The sequence below is a fragment of the Macaca thibetana genome, chromosome 9 (genome assembly GCF_024542745.1).
Source record: "Macaca thibetana thibetana isolate TM-01 chromosome 9, ASM2454274v1, whole genome shotgun sequence".
NCBI classification, from domain to species: Eukaryota; Metazoa; Chordata; class Mammalia; order Primates; family Cercopithecidae; genus Macaca; species Macaca thibetana.
Window position 1 is genome coordinate 101,053,703 of NC_065586.1, and position 16,493 is coordinate 101,070,195.

The window sequence follows — 16,493 nt, forward strand, 5'->3', positions numbered from 1 at the left end:
TATTATCACAGATTGAATGTGGAAACAGATACGAGAATCCATGTATTTTCTATGAAACCAGATATTAAAGAACTTTGAAAGAAAAATTTGAAAAGTAAAGGAATGCTAGTTTTGTCATGAGATTGTTTTGTTTTGGAAACTATAGTTTTTAAAATTATATTATTGATGTTAACATGTAACAGGGTTATTGTTATTTTAAACTGAGTCAATTCTGTAGATTTTTCTCAGATGTAATTTCTGTTTTAATATGTATTGCTAGATATAACACACTTGAATTAAATATCTTGGGGTCTTTAGTAACTTTTGAAAGTATAAAGGAGTCCTGAGTCCTAAAAGTTTGAGGACCAACCACTGTTAAAGACATGGTATTCTGTTATGGAGATACAGTAAAGGACTCAGAGATTTTTATCACGCTTTGGCATCAATGTGTATGTCCTTTGATATCTTAGAGCATCTGTCTATGTACAGGAATTTCAAAATGATAATGCCCAATGTTGCAAGCATGCAGTGAAACTGGAACTTTTATACATTGTTAACAGAAGTGCAGGTTGGCCAGAGTATGTCTGTAAGGCAGTTTATAGCAAGAGCTTTAATGATAATTTTTATCCTTTGAACTAGTAATTGCACTTATATGAATCTATTCTAGGGAAACAAATAATGATACATACAAAGATTTATGTCTGACAATACATATTCAAGTTATTTAATACAAGATTTTGGCTAGAAACTGACCAACTGGCCAGAGAAGATAGTTAAAGTAAATTATGATGCATTCATGTTGTAAGGCTTTAAAATAAAATGATATTTTTGAAAAATATGTAACAATATGTGGAAATGCTTAAAATATTATGTTAAATGGAAAATCAGGACCCAAACTCTATAAATAATGACCCCAAATTTTGTAAACACACAAGGGTTAAAGAAAAACACACCAAAATGTTAACTGAGGTTTTTCTATATGATATGGCTATCTTGTGCATTATCCTTTTTCTAAAATTTAAGAGTATTTCTACCATAAATTTTCAGTATTTTTTTAAAAGACCCTAGGATGTGACATTCCTTTTATCCAAGGCTATGGAAACCAATCTACCGAGCCAGCCCATGTCACGTGGGTTCAGACGAGCACTGCCTCAGATCTTGGAGGGGACACTTCTCTAAGAGTCACTGTGAAAGTTTAAGGCATATTCTATGACTTGACAATAAATCCAACTTCTAGCTAATTGCTTTTTCCTACTTAGCCATTCAAAAGAAAGCTTAAAAAATACTGAGACTGCTTTTCATGCCCTACTCCTAGGGCCTATTGTCAAGAACAGTCAGTGTAAAATGTAGGATCCAATAGGCAGTTGTTTTAAATGATGTGCATCTAACACAGCACAGAGAGCATAGCAATCACTCCATAATTCTTACAAAGGAAGAGATAAATGAATTTACGTTTCTGGACCCAAAAGGAGGTGAAGTTACTGTAGTATTAGAGGCTCAAAAAGGAGAGCTGTAATTGACTCCTTGGTAACTGGCAATTTCCTCTTCTTGCCTGTGTTGGGAGACACCACGTGTCGGAAGACTTTAGCCCTCTTTCTATTCTGGATGGCCAGTAGGATAACGGGTAAAACTGGTCCAGCACAAAGGAGTATCTGCTTTGCTATTAGTTTCTCACAGCAGAACAGTTTCAGTTAGAAGGGAATCTGTCTGAATGTGACTATTTCAGTCCCTGGGACATATTTTCTCAGTTTGAGGATTTACCCTGCATGGCATTATTCAGCATGATTTAGGGGTTAAAAGAGGCGTCCAAGGCAGTCCCTTGACTTCAGAGACCTTATTCTATCTGGAGAAAGAAGCATCATGCACAAAAAGTTAAATAACGACATAAAACAACAGCAGAAAACAGAAAAAGATGCGGTCCCAGAAAGCAGATACGATGCTCTCTGAGAGTGACGAAGATGCTGAGCACTGGGAAAGCAGAGGCAGGTAAGATCAGAGGCCCCATCGGGGAAGATGGCAGCAGAAGGAGATACTCTCTTCTCTCCTGGGCTGAAGACTCTGGGAGGGGAGAGATTTGCATTAATTGATAAAGTGATTAATGAAAGCATTGAGTGCCTTCCATGTGCAAGGCGTTGTGCTTATTACTGAGATGGAAAATATTTAAAGATGAGTGGGACACAGAATTTAGTTTCTTGAGGGTAGGAAGGTGGTCTGAAGGCTCTCCATCCATTCATGTTCCTTCATTAGGTGGCTGCACATTTTATCCTGGAGGTTTCTGGGTGTGCCCAAACAGATGTAATTGTGGACATGTCACAGGGCCCCAACCGGCTCTATGCAGTTTTAAAGAGAAATGATAAATATATTTATTTTTTAGACAGCGATGCCTTGCTAAAACTGTCCAGCACCTGCTAGTGTAGGACTCATTATTTTTTTCCCAGGAAAACTTAGTGGAAAAGTTGGGTCTGTTTTCCCTAGACTTTAATTTGTAAGTGTTGGCCACCTGCTGGAGGCTATCTTTGATTATGTATAGCAGACTCCCCATCTTCCCATGTGTCTTTTGGCAGCTTACTGCTGATGTGGTGGGAATGAGGTGGCATTAGCCTGCCCACTGGGGTTATGTAGCTCTAACACAGCTGTTGTTTGCCCAGAAATGTATGAGGCAGTTTCTCCTCCAGTGATAATATTATTGGTCTACCATGGTATCCCCCAACAACTGACAGCAAAGTGAACCCTCTGACAGTAGGGCTATATAAGCTCCACAAAAGTCCTACGAAGGCAACATTTATATTCCCATTGAGCAGATATGAAACATGAGTTTACATCATTAGCCCGAGGCTCCACAGACTGGATTTGATTCTGTTGGTCTGCCTTTTTGAATGCAGAAGCTTATCTGTAACTGGGTTCTCCTACAGATGTGTTAATTTGTTGATTAACAATGTCACTGTTTGGTAACAATCACTTTATTGCTATAATTTTTAACTACATGAGTGACACTTGGCTACATTTTTGTTTGAAAACATCTCAACATTACAAGTAAATTCAAGTGCTTCTAGCTACCTAACCCCAGCCCACCCCAGTTCCCTACCCAGTGGTAACTTCTATTAGTAGTTTTATATATTTTCCACTAGATTTTGTATGTATTTATTTACATACGTATAAACTTAATGGAAATGTATTGCTTTGTTGTGTCTGGATAGACTGTGTGTGTGTAATATATTTAGTATTATGTCTTAGAGACTTCAGGTCAATAACTGATATCTGTTTTACTCTTGAATACTGCTGAATAGTACTGTGTGTGTGTGTATGTGTGTGTGTGTGTGTGTGTGTGTGTGTAATATGCTTTATTTAGCCTCTCTCTGATGATTGTTATTCAGTTATGTTCATATCAACAGAGATGCAGTGAATTATGGGCTGTCATACCTTTTCATCGGCCTGTTTGTGTGCTCTTTCTTTTCCCTGGAGGGCTTCTTTCTTTCCCTTATGTGCATGATACAAATAGGTCTTTTGGCTGATAGGTTAGATTTTTTGGCCTTTTAAAACCTAAATATAACAACTCACCACCCTATTATCTGAACTGAAGGTCTTCAGTGAGAACTAATGTGTTCACACCAAAGAAAGAAAGGAAAAGAAAGAAACTGAAGATCTGAATGTTGGCCCAACCCCACATACTTCAGCCTCTGTCCTAGCTGAGATGTGTGCTGGGAAGCTGGTGGATCTACAGCTTATCTGATCTAAACCACGAATTCTGCATGACTGGTCTCCAAAGACAGCGAACCTCCAATTTTCCACATTTAGAACCTGTGATGGCTCTCATTCAAATAGTGGGGGCGGGAGGAAATAGAGATGAATTAATTATCCTGTATCATTGCCTCTCTTTGTGAGACTAGACAATGCAGCCAGGAGTCAGGTAACAAGAGGTCAGGGAGAGCTGTGTAAGCTTCTGCATTGGCATCAGCCTTCCTGTGGAGTTTCTGAAGCAGAGGGTAGGGCAATACCCACTTGGAGAATGAAGCTATTTAAATGACTTGCTTTTGGCTTCAGGTCTGAAATTAGTTATCTGGATGGTTATTTGTGGTCAGGCTGGGCTTCTGCCATTGCAAAGATACAGATTAATGTGGCTTTGGGCACTGGCCCTAAAATGAGGAGTGGAATAGGCCAGAGGGGAACATCAATGCTTTTCCATCACAACTCTCTGAACAGCCTTTGGTCTGGAGCTGTGCTGTGGGAAGTCCTGACCCTGACCTTGGAATGGGCTGCGGTTCACCACACACCAGAGCACCTAATAGCCTATGGTCTTTGATTGTTGACAATCCTCAGTGTATCTCAGTGGAGTATACCTGAAGGAGCTGCTAGTGGGTGCTCCCCAAGGCCTGGCACTTGGAAGCATAATTCTATCTTTTGATTCTCCAGGCAACTGGGTCTTGTCATCCGTTCATGGTAACAATTGGAACCAGTGTCCACAAATCCTTTAATGATTTATTGGGTATCCATGTGCCTCACCCCTATTAAGTGTAGGGAGTATAAATCAAGAAAAAGAAAACAAGGTGATTTCCCTTGAGGACAATACAATCAGGGGTATTCATAAAAATGACAGCCATAAGCATATACGGAACAAGGGCTTTTAGCAGATGCTAAGCTAGGTATCTTATCACTCTTCATTGAATCTGAGTAACAACAACCCTATTGTCTGAGCTGAGGATCAGAGACATGAAAAGCTTGCATAGCTAGTTCTGGCTCTGAGTTCAGTTGTCTTTGTACTACTCCAATCTTCTTGTTTTCTTTATGTAGAACTGTGCTCTGCACTTTCAGAAATTTAAAACAAAATTCATTTGTGATTGTTCTTTCAAGAAGCTTTTAGCAATTGCTGAAAAGATCAAAAGCATATCTGTATATTCAGAGAATAAATAGGGAGCTCTTAGGTGCAATTGGTATAAATGCAGAGGAGGGTGTGGGTGGGAATTGTAGGAAAGATTTTTGTAGTACAATGAGTACTAGAGCTGGGAGTCAACAAGGAGACAATCTGGACATTGGAGGCAATGGTAAAGCAAAGCAGGTAAACTACGAAGGCATTGAATGCCAGACAGAGGCAGATGTTTGACCTGGTGTGGCAGCCAGGCAGGGAAGGATGCTCTAGGGCATCAGAGATCCAGGCAGGAATCTTGAGAAGTTGTCTTAGAGACAAAAGCAGGATGAGAACATGACTGGGGACAGGGAGGGGGGCGGTGGGATAGAGGTAGAGGCTGATATTCTCTACCTCTAGCTGATACCAGCTAGAACAGCACCACCAAATCGTACCCCTCCTGCTTTTGCAAACCCCTCCCTTTCATTTTGCTATTGTGCTTGGCTTGTTTGGAGCTGCAAAAGGGCAGAGTTGAGTAGTTGTGGCGGGGGTCCACATAACCCAAAATATTTACTATCTGGTTGTTTTGCAGGAAAAAAAGTTTACCAGCCTGAGCCAGAGCTACTTTAAATGCCCAGAAAGGGAAAGCAAAGCACAGTGTGCCTAGCCCATGTCAGATGCCATGGTTGATAAATATATGCAAAGGAACGAGCCAAACATGGAAACGCAGGAGTTGCTGAGAGGAAAGGAACAACCACAACTGTGGTTGTTTGCCAATTTTAGATTGTATCCCTTAGAAGGCAGGCCACTGAGGAAATGAATTCTGACTGGTGAAAGATGCCAGAGTTAATGATCCCTAGTTTTGCAGAGCTCAGGGGCAAGAAGAGGAGAGGAAATGAAGAGAGGGCTGAAGACTAGGGTGGTAAACACCAGGAGAAGGTGCTGACTGGATAAGGTAATCCATGTGCTCACCCAGATCAAGAACATCAGATGGCCCCGTGAGAGCTGGCAGAGTGCCTATCTCTGGCCAGACTGGGGCATTAGGACAGGGAGGTTGAGCTGCAGTTCAGCTCTACTGAGAGGCTGACTTGGCTGCATCAACTGGATGTCTTTTCTGTTTTTTTTTTTCTTTTAAAATAGCAGCCCATATGCTTATTGCCACCAGCCTCTCCTCCAGAAGTTCACTAGAGGAGTGGGAGCTTGCTGGGTAGATAAAAAGCATATGGTAACTCAAACCTCCTCTCCTGGAATTGTCAGTGGGAGAGTGGCCCTGTGGGAAAGACCAAGTGTATGGCAGGTCAGGCTGGGGGTTCCTCCCACAATGTACTAGTCTGCAGTAAGTCCTTCCGAATGCCTCTGGATGAGACAAGAACTCAGTGAACAGTTTCAGGACTCAGACTAGGAGTTGATGCCGTAGAATAGTCCCGAGCACCTCTGGAAAGTTGAAGAGGGAGGATGCCTAGTCTGCCAGTCAGCGTCAGGTACCTGGAGAGTAACATGAGTGATAGGTAGCTGACAGGACCTGCCAGATGATGAGCAGGTGCCTGAGCAGGTGGTGAAGCCAAGGAGCAGTGTCTCTTTGGAGGTACAGCCTCCTTGGAGAAGACGTTGTCAATAGCCAGTGAAGTAGAAGTTATGCCTAGAGGTGACCCACATGGAGGTGCCACCCCAGAAAAACTTTTCTTTACAAATACACAAGAAGCCATGCATATGAATGTTCATTGTAACATTGTTTATAATAGCAAATTAAAAAAAATACTTCTCAGTGGTTTGAAAGGATAAAGAATGATTTATTCATAAGTTGAAACACTAGATAGCAGTTAAAGTGAATCAATGACCACTAGGTGTGTAACATGGATACATCTCACAAGCTGAATATTGGGTGAAATAAGCAAGCTGCAGAACATATATCCTATGCGATAACACTTATGTACATGTAAAAACACTCAAAAAGGTTATATGTTGTTTATGCACACAAACACTTGTTAAATCTAATAGTGGCCAAATGATGGGCATTGCATTGTATTTTTCTGTGTGCTGGAAATAATTCATAAGGAAAAAAAAGAACAAGGGAGAGAGAGACACACACATGTGTGTGCACACACATGTGACAGTGGAATGGGGTTGGGGTAACTGGATCCAGGGCATGGGAGCCAGAGCCCCGTGGCTACACTCACCTCATGCACCACCTTCCAGGTTAGCTGTGTGCACTGAAAAATTCAGAATGGTAACTGGCAGAGTGCCAGGCCCATGGCTGGCTCAGTGCACTGGTGTCATGGTTCCAGTGTTCTGAACATTTCAGTCTTATGAACCTAGTGCCAAGATTTGGGAGGCTAGCTTTAAAATTGATGAGATGAGCCTGTTTTCTCTAAGTGACCCCACCGGCTGGTGTCTGGAATCACAAAGTAGAGAAGATGGTTTGCTTTCTTGTAAGAGCAAGTTCTGCCAGCATAACTGTCTCTGGCAATGGGGCTGAGACCTCTCTAACATTGGCCCCTCACCCCAGGCCAAATGGGCCCACAGAATGCTGTGGTGAGGGCAGTGTGCAGTGGCCATCCTGGAAAGGACAGAGTCAAGGGCACTGTTGGTTCCATAGGCTCCCAGGCTCCCTGAGGTATCTTCACCAAATAGGACTTGTTCCTCTCGGACTAAATGAGCAGAACCTGCCAGAGGCATGGAGGAGGCTGAGACGTAGAGGGTGTCCTTTGTTGGGAAGTCCCTCTTTTCAGCAGCCACTTTTGGAAAATAGCAAAGTCAGTGTTAATCTGTCATGCAGCTTGTGAAAGTGAGACCATGTGTGGTGACCAGCATACTATCTTTTGTGAGAGTTATTTGGATTCAGGAAGGAAGTTTGTTGTGACTTCCATCAGTCCTGCAGGGATCCCTGAGAATTTAGCTCTTCTAAGATTTTTGCTATAGATAGTATGAGGAAAAGATGCTAGCTGGAAAACAACTTGGCATTGTGTTGGTGGTTTAATAAAATTTAAGATCCATAAGGGACCTTAGGATTATGTAAGTAAACCTCTCATGTTAATGATGGAATGGAACTTGACAAAGATGCTTTCCTTAACCAAACTTGAGTTAGAATCCTCTGAGCTCTTTTTAAACTAGGCTCCCCAGCTTGGGCATGTTCTCAAGAGTCCAATTTTTAACAAGAATCCTTCTAAGTCAGGTTAGCCAGAATCTCCCAACCTCTGTTGCTAATCAAAGTCCTCATCCACCACTATAATCTAGGTAATATCTGATCACCCTGGCCTGCATTCAGCAAGAATCTTGTTAGATTAGTTTAGCAAAGAATTACCCTCTCCTTTAGCAATTTTTCATCCACTGACCTCTCCTCTGACTCTTATCAAAAATTCCCACTTTTCCTTGTTCTATTTGGAGTTGAGCCCTATGTCTTTCCCCTACTGCAAAATCCCATTGCAATAGTCCCTCTACATATTGCAGTAGTCCTGAATAAAGTTTACTTAATCATTTTAACCAGTGTCAGAATAATTTTTAACAGCCTTCAAAAAGTGGCTTGTCCAGGGTAACACGTTGAGTGCATTTGAAAATCAGTTCTACAGTCTCGATTTCTAGGCTCCAGCTTCAATGTTCTTTCTCCACACCATGCTGCCTTTATGCCTTCAAGAGTGTAGAATTAAGAAGTAATTAACTCTATAAAATATTTTACTTGGATTAATAAAAATGCAAATGACAGCCTCTAGAGATCATGGTCTATCTCCACTCTTGCACTGCATAGGATAGTTGCTCAGGGTGATATGTCATTTAACCTTAATTCTAGTACAAGTGAATTACAGACCCTTCCCTAGGACAGAACTTGCTAGACTGTACCATCTGCACTGTTGTGCTAGCATCGAAAGCATCAAGCGTGTTTTCTAGGCATTGTTTGCTGTGTGTTGAATTACCACTAGACATCAGTAGTTGGTTAAAAACTTGTGAGTAGGTTTGGAAAAGCTCATTTATCCATTCATTCTTACAAGTAAAGACAAATTAAAACAATACAAAAACTAATACTTTCGGCACTTGCTTTGTACCTGGCATGGTGCAAGACACTGGAGCTGTTATAAAAAATGGTTCTTGTCTTCAAGGAGTTACAGCCAAGGAAGAGATCACAGAATAAGGACAGTATAGCCAAACCAACAGATAAATGCTTAAATAGAAATGCGTACAAGATAGTACGAGACCACAAAGGAGATTGTGATTAATTCCCTCCGCGAAAGCTGGAAAAGGATGATGTTGTAGTTAGATGTTGAGGGTTGGAGGAAAATTTGCCAAGTAGAGGAAACAGGGATGGATAGTTCAGACAAGGAGATGATGCATACAGAAGCAGAGGGCAGTGAGAATGTAGGACATGCTCAGGAAAGTTTAGCGAGGCTGGAGAGAAAGGGCCAGAGGAGCAAGTGGCTGGGAATGGGTCCAGAAAGGCAGGTTGAAGCCAGATTTTACAAGACTTAGCTTGGAAGATTCAGCTTGACTGTGTGCAATGGGCAATTACTACCAAGGAGCGAGGTGGACAGATCTGGGGTAGAAAAATAGCCTGGTAACAGCGTGGAGGATGCGTGGGGGAGGGAGAAGACTCAAGAAGAGCATCAAATTGGGGGATTGTTGCAAACATGATGATATATGAGCCACAGCATTGGTGTGATGATGGAAAGGATACCAGGGATCTAAGTTATTTAGGAAATAGAATCATTAAGACTTGAAGAGTGATCTGGGTTGTAGAGAGAAAGGCAAGGACAAAGATTGATAGTGATTCCCAGAGCTTCTGTGCCTGCAGTAGACAAAAGTCAGAGAATAAGAAGTCAGCTTTTGGGGGACTGATGATTAAAGTTAGCATAACCGATTATCATGTGGAGCCAGTAGCCTAGAGAAGGTTTGAAATATTGACGTTTGTTTATTCAGTAAACATGCTGAGTATGCATAATGTGTAAAACTTTGTCCTGTACATTTTGGAGAAAGGAGAAATGAATGAATGCCTCTTCACTTTGGTTTATTTTTTAACATTTTAGTGTACCTGCATTCTGTTTTAGTATACTTGCATTCTGTTAGGAGGTTTCCCATGTCTTATATTTTTGTAACCTCACAAATGCCTTGTGAGACTAAATTATCCCATTCTTTTTTTTTTTTTTTTTTTTTTTTTTTTGAGACAGAGTCTCGCTCTGTCACTTAGGCTGGAGTGCTGTGGCACAGTCTTGGCTCACTACAACCTCCGCCTCCTGGGTTCAAGCGATTCTTCTGCCTTAGCTTCCCTGAGCTGGGACTACAGGTGCCTGCCACCATGCCTGGCTAATTTTTGTATTTTTAGTACAGATGGGATTTCACTATCTTGGCCAGGCCGGTCTCAAATTCCTGACCGCAGGTGATCCACCCACCTCGGCCTCCCAAAGTACTGGGATTACAGGTGTGAGCCACCACACCCGGAATCTTCATTCCTCAGATAGGGAACCTGAGGCTCCAGCAGGGTAAATAACTTGTGCATGGTCATGTAACAAGAGAGCTCTGGATGTAGGAATGAAACAGCAATTTTGCTACACCCAAAGTTCATGTTCTTTCCTCTTATGAAGGAAGTTTTATGATGTTCCTTAATTCTTTGAGGAGCTTACATTGTGGTTGGGGAAACAGAAAAGAAATCAATCATGCCACTATTGAAAAGTTAGAAAAGAGACATGTACAGTGTGCCTTGGGTGCCTAAGGATGGAGAAATTTGTTCTGGTGCAGAAAAGAGACGAGCAGTGATTGGGAGGAGGGCTAGAGAAGCTTTTACAGAGGAGGTGCAGGTGGGTGTTTACACTGGGCCCAGGGACCAGGAATCTGCCATCTTGGATGAGGGTGGGGATGACTCTTAATGGTCCTCACATTGGGAAGGAGGTTGAGGTGGGAGAATGGCTTAAGCCTGGGAATTTGAGGCACAAGCCATCAGGCTGATGTGATGCTATGATTGTGCCACTACACTCCATCCAGGCTGGGCAACAGAGTGAGAACCTGTCTCTTAAAAAAGAAGACAAAGGTTATATAGTTTTAAGTACTAAGCTTCTGAAGCTAAGTTGTTGGCCAGGGAAGCACTGATTAGCATTAGAAGGTGGATAAAGGCTCAAAGCAAAGGCTGGAGCTGGTGGTTACTAGGGCATCAAATGCCAGTTCAAAGCAAGGCTCAGAGCCAGAGTTGGGAATTGAGATTGTGGCGGATTTCAGGCCCTTACAAGGTCAGTTGACTACAGAGAAAATGCATTGACCTCTGTGTCCTTCTAAAGCTTGAGTTGGAGAAGTTTTGTAAGTCTAGCCAAGGCTAGTGATGACGGGAAGAGGAGGTGAGAACTGATGATACAGATGGTGGAAAAAGGGAGGGAGGTCTCTGTGGGGTAGGTTTTGGGGGCAGGCGAACAGTATGGCAGGGAGGTCAACTAATTTAATCTCACTGTTTGGCACCCTATCTCCCTTCTCTACCACGGAAGGCAGGATGGAAAGAAAGGAGCCTCTACTTCTGGTTTTGGCATCAGTTGGTGTGCTGGAGAGGAGGAGCAGGTAGCCAGCGGGATCACTGGAATGGTGAACCCCTCCCCTGTAAGCAGCCCAGTGCCACGGGCTTTTCACCCTGGACACACCCACATCATTGTCCCCATGTAAAGCATCCAACCCTCTGCCTGGTGTGGTCTCATTTAGCCATTGGACCCCATAAGTTCTCTGGAGTTATGAGGTTCTAGGGATCTCCAAGGGTCCCTTGCTTCAGGCTCAATGGAGTGTGTATGAAGTTGGTTGTACCCTGGTGACCTCGGGAGATAGCCTGGCCACTCTTCCATGACCTCTACACACAACTCCCATACAGAGGGTCTGCTGGCGGGAACTTGTGTGCTTCCACAGCTCCACACAGAGCCGGGGTGGGCGAGGGGCGGAGGGTGAGGCTGAGCATCATGGGAGTCAGGTAGTCTCCAGCAGCTCCTTTCACCAAGCAATTTCACAAAGGGCAAAAAAGTAGGTCTCTGAGAAAGGCTGGGAGCAAAGGGGAGCACGCTTAGGTAGTAAGCAGATGCATTAGCCTAATTGCTCTTCTAAAATTAATGGGGCTTTTTATCTCTGAAGAACACTTTTAAGCACTCATGTGATTTTGGAAGAAAGGTGCTGGTCGGTCGGTGGAGAGCCTGGCTTCTCTTTAGACATAGCTGCCTATTGATAAAACGATCTTTCCCTTTCTGTTTTCTCTTTTACCTGCAGGTCGACAGATTATGGCACCACCTATGAAAAGCTGAATGACAAAGTGGGGTTGAAGACTGTCCTCAGTTACCTCTATGTCAATCCCACCAACAAAAGGAAGGTAAGAGGCTGGGTCAGTAGGTCCTGAGCACTCCTGCTGGGTCGCTGTGCTGATTAGGGCCAGAGGTTAAGGAAAAAACTCAGTAGTCATGGAATCACTTACAGAGGCCTGATTTATATGCCGGAAACTTCATAAACGCTGTTTGTAATTCTAACAACAGCCTTGATAGTAATAATAATAATAGTGACAGCAGCAGTGATAGTAATGCCACCAGTAAAACTATGTACCTCATCTCACTTATCCTCACAATGAATCTATGGGATAAAAACTATTATGGTCCCCATTTTGCAAGAGAAGCTCAGAGAGATGAAGTAACTTTCTGCCCTGAATCAGGTGGTGGTTAACACATCTAGAATGTAAGCGTGGGTTTGCTCGACTTTAGAGTTGAGTCTTTCCACAGCCTGCCTCTTGCTGGTACATTTTTTGAGAACCCCTTATTCCCAGGAGATTGTTTCTGCCACATGAACGAAAGGCTGCTCCTGGCTTCTTCAGCTTGAACCTGAGCTGCTTCTGAGGCAGAGGGCAGACCAGGCTCCTCTGGCACCTCTGCTTCTCTGTTTTCCTCTTGATTTAGCAGCCAGGATGAAATCATATAAGGTCAGACCTTAGCCATGGAAATCTACTGGGAGGAGGAGTCCTGGGTTCTATGGAACAATGAGCAGTTTTAGAAAACAAATACTGCACCGTATATTATCTTTGGGGAGATGTGCTCTTTCTCCAGCTAAGAAAGCACTGTTATTTAGAAACTTAGGCAGACATGATTCAAATACATGCACCAAAATGATCACATTAAAGGTCATTTTAATATTTCTAAAAAGCTAAAAAAAAAAAAAAAATGGCACCACCAAACTCTTCTCTTGCAGTCTGATTTGCATTCCCCCGTCATTTTGCCAGGGCTTTCTTCCTCAAGGTAAGCTCAGGAGTGAGCTTCAAACCATTGTGTGGATGTCTCTGATCTCTAATATGGTAGAGTCCAAACTGTGGCTGGGAATTGTGGCTGTTTATGCTGCTCAGAGTGGAGCAGCTTTGACCCTTGGCAGCATAATGTGCATCCATAGACTTTCTCCTCACCTCCACCTCCAGTGCCCCTAAGTACACCCAGCAAAGGGAGGAAGCAGAATTGTTGGCTTCTGGTTCAGCATTGGTGATAGATAGCCAAAGGATCCAGTTAGCTGTAGGGAGCTCTCAGGCCCTAGACTGTGCCAACTAGGCAAGTGCCAAAGCTTTGATCATCAGGCTGGCTGTTTAGGCACCTGTTATTGATTTTATTTGAGTAGTTTATTTTTGCTTTGTCCCAAACCTTTGTCATTTTCACATTTTTCAGTATCATTATTAAATTATTGGATTTTGAGAGCTAGAAGAAAGCACAGATTTCACCTAGATGAGTGGTTATTAATAGTTTCTTTTAATTTGTTTATTTTTAGATTAACATATTATATGTATTTATATTGTACAACATAATGTTTTGAAGTACATATGCGTTGTGGAATGGTTAAATCTAGCTAATTAACAAATGCAATAACTCACAGTTACTTTGTGGTGAGAACACTTAATATCTACTCTCATCATTTTTCAAGAAAACAATATATTGCCATTAACTATAGTCATCATGCTCTACAATAGATATCTTGAACTTATTCCTCCTATATAACTGTAATTATGTATTTTTTTTACCAGTGTCTCCCAAACATGCCTCCCCTTTAACCATTCAACCCCTATTAACCACCATTCTAATATCTAATTCTGAGATTAACTCTTTTAGATTCCACATATGCATGAGATCAAATGGTATTTGTCTGTCTGTGTCTGGCTTATTTAACTTAGCATAATGTCTTCAGGTTCATTCATGTTGTCACAAAAGATAAGATTTCCCTTTTTATGGCTGAATAGTATTTTATTTTGTCTATGTACCAAATTTTCTTCATTCATCCATTGATAGACACTTAGGTTGATCTTATATCATGGCTATTGTGAGTAGTGCCGTAATAAACATGAGAGTGCAGAAATCTCTTGGACTTACTGGTTTCATTTTCTTTGGATGTATACCCAGTAGTCGAATTGCTTGTTCATATGGTAGCTCTATTTTTAAGTTTTGAGGAACTCCATACTGTTTTCTATAATAGCAGTACTAATTTACATTCCCACCAACAGTGTGCCTAACAGTTTTTGAACTGCAAGTCTTTTACACATGTGATTAAAGTTCTAGGCGGCCTCTTTAGAAATATGTCTATGCCACAAAAATTTTCATACATTTTGAGGACTTTGTGAACACCTCAGATCCCACTCATGAACCCACGATGTCCATGGAGTCTCGGTTAGAAATCGTTTATCCATGCCAACAATCTCATTTTACAGATGAGAAAATTGAAGTCAAAAAAGCTCACATAGCCAGATAGAAAAAGGAGTCAGGTTTAGAACCCAGGACTCTTGATTGTCAGGCCAGATTTATTTGCATCAGCTCATCTTTTGCACCTTTTCTTCATATACAGTGATAGCGTAGGGGTTCAAAATTGCTTTATGATCTTGAATTAAAGCTTAATGCCATGTCCTTGATGGGCACATGATGAGTTGACTGAATTAAGCCAGCAGTGATGGTTTTCAGTTCTTCTCCTGCCCTTCTCCCTTCTTGAGAAGGAAGCAGAGGCCCACAGAGGACAACTGCCCCACCCAGGCAACTCAGCAGATTAGGGGCAGCCTTGTCAGTTGGTCTGATGACTCCTAGTTTAGTGCTCCTGCCATCCCAAACAGGTGGCTTGAGCATATTGGCTCTCAGTGGGCGTATGCACTTTGGGTGAAGCAAGAACTGGATATTTGGCACATGAAAAGTGCCCTGCAGCACTGATCACTGTCTTGTATCTGGGCCACAACAGAATTAATCGTATTTTCATGTAGATGATAGATAGGCCATTTTTGTGAGGATTTTCCTAAATGGCTCATAAAGGTTTGTACCTGTTTGTATCTGTTTTGGAATTCATCTGTCATGTATGTTTCCTCCTAGAAAATATCATAATGATGTTTCTTTTTGTCTTTTGCTGTTTTTTTTTCCTACTCCTGACAGTCTGAACTCTCCTTAGTGCAACTAAGAAGTTCTTAGAAGTGATGGAGACAAGGGATGGATTAAGGCAGATTCTGTGGGTAGGAAGGAACATAGAGTTGGGATTTGGCTGTCACTGGCACGGGAATACCACCTCCATTTATCCTTCCCCGTGGTGACATTCAGGCAGTGGGCTCAGGAGCCATTTCTCACAGCAACTATTGCTCAATAAACAGAAGTCAGGCCTATTTTGTTGTCTGGCCTGAGAAACATCACCAAGTATAGTTAACTCCCATCTAGTAGGCACTGCCACCCAGGAAGTTAAACACACCAACATTTTCTTTGCTCAGATTGGGGAAAAGTAAGCAGCAGGCCAATGGTATGGGTTTATTTTTTTAGAGAATAACAATACAAATTAACGTTTGTAGCCAGGCATGGTGGCTCATGCCTGTAATCCCAGCACTTTGGGAGACTGAGGTGGGCGGATCACCTGAGGTCAGGAGATCGAGACCAGCCTGGCCAACATGGAGAAACCCCGTCTCTACTAAAAATACAAAATTAGCCAGGCGTGGTGGTACATGCCGTAATCCCAGCTACTCAGGAGGCTGAGGCAGGAGAATCGCTTGAACCCGGGAGGCAGAGATTGCGGTGAGCAGAGGTTGTGCACTCCAGCCTGGGCAACAAGGGTGAAACTCCGTCTCAAGAAAAACAAACAAACAAAAAAGAAATTAATGAATGTTCATAAGGGTCCTACATGATCTGAAGTGCTTTCTGAATCATCCAAGAAAAAATGAAATTGGATTCATTTTCATTTTACTAAGTGGTATGTATTGTATTCTGAGCCTCTTGATGTTGACGTTGCACACGTAGTCTACATTCTGACTTTCTCATAACCAGTATATTCAGCTTAGTAGAAATCCCCCTTCTCCAGCCACTTAGGCAAAATGACAATTTGATATAAATAAAAATACTCTTATTTGTTTCTTTATTAGTCTAGAGCTCTGGAACCTTGTAATACAACTTTGTTTTTAAGTTTCCTTCTTTATGTCTTCAAGTTTAAACTTATGGTCATATGGATACTCATCTCAGCTTGTGTTAGGCAAGATGGTTTGGATTTGGTTAGTACCCAAATTATCTGTAGCAACCCATTTCATCAGTCAGCCAATGGCAGTAGTCTGTGGCAGATTTTTGAGTTCATCTTGTAGAAGCACTTGCTTTTCACCTAATGAGTTATTTATTTAACAGATGGCTGCTGCTTTCTTTGGAGGCTGTGAATACATCAAATGAGATCTGTTGCCCCTGGCAAAACAGTAAATTGAGCTTGTATT

The 16,493-nt window shown here is 42.1% G+C and overlaps 1 protein-coding gene across 1 annotated transcript in view; it reads left to right on the plus strand.

Moving 5' to 3' along the window:
- Positions 1-16,493, plus strand: part of SORCS3 (sortilin related VPS10 domain containing receptor 3) — a 612,976-nt gene that overhangs the window by 256,390 nt on the left and 340,093 nt on the right. The window contains exon 3 of the mRNA XM_050804899.1: positions 12,032-12,131. Coding sequence (XP_050660856.1) covers positions 12,032-12,131 — 100 coding nt within the window. The remainder of the gene's footprint in view (positions 1-12,031; positions 12,132-16,493) is intronic.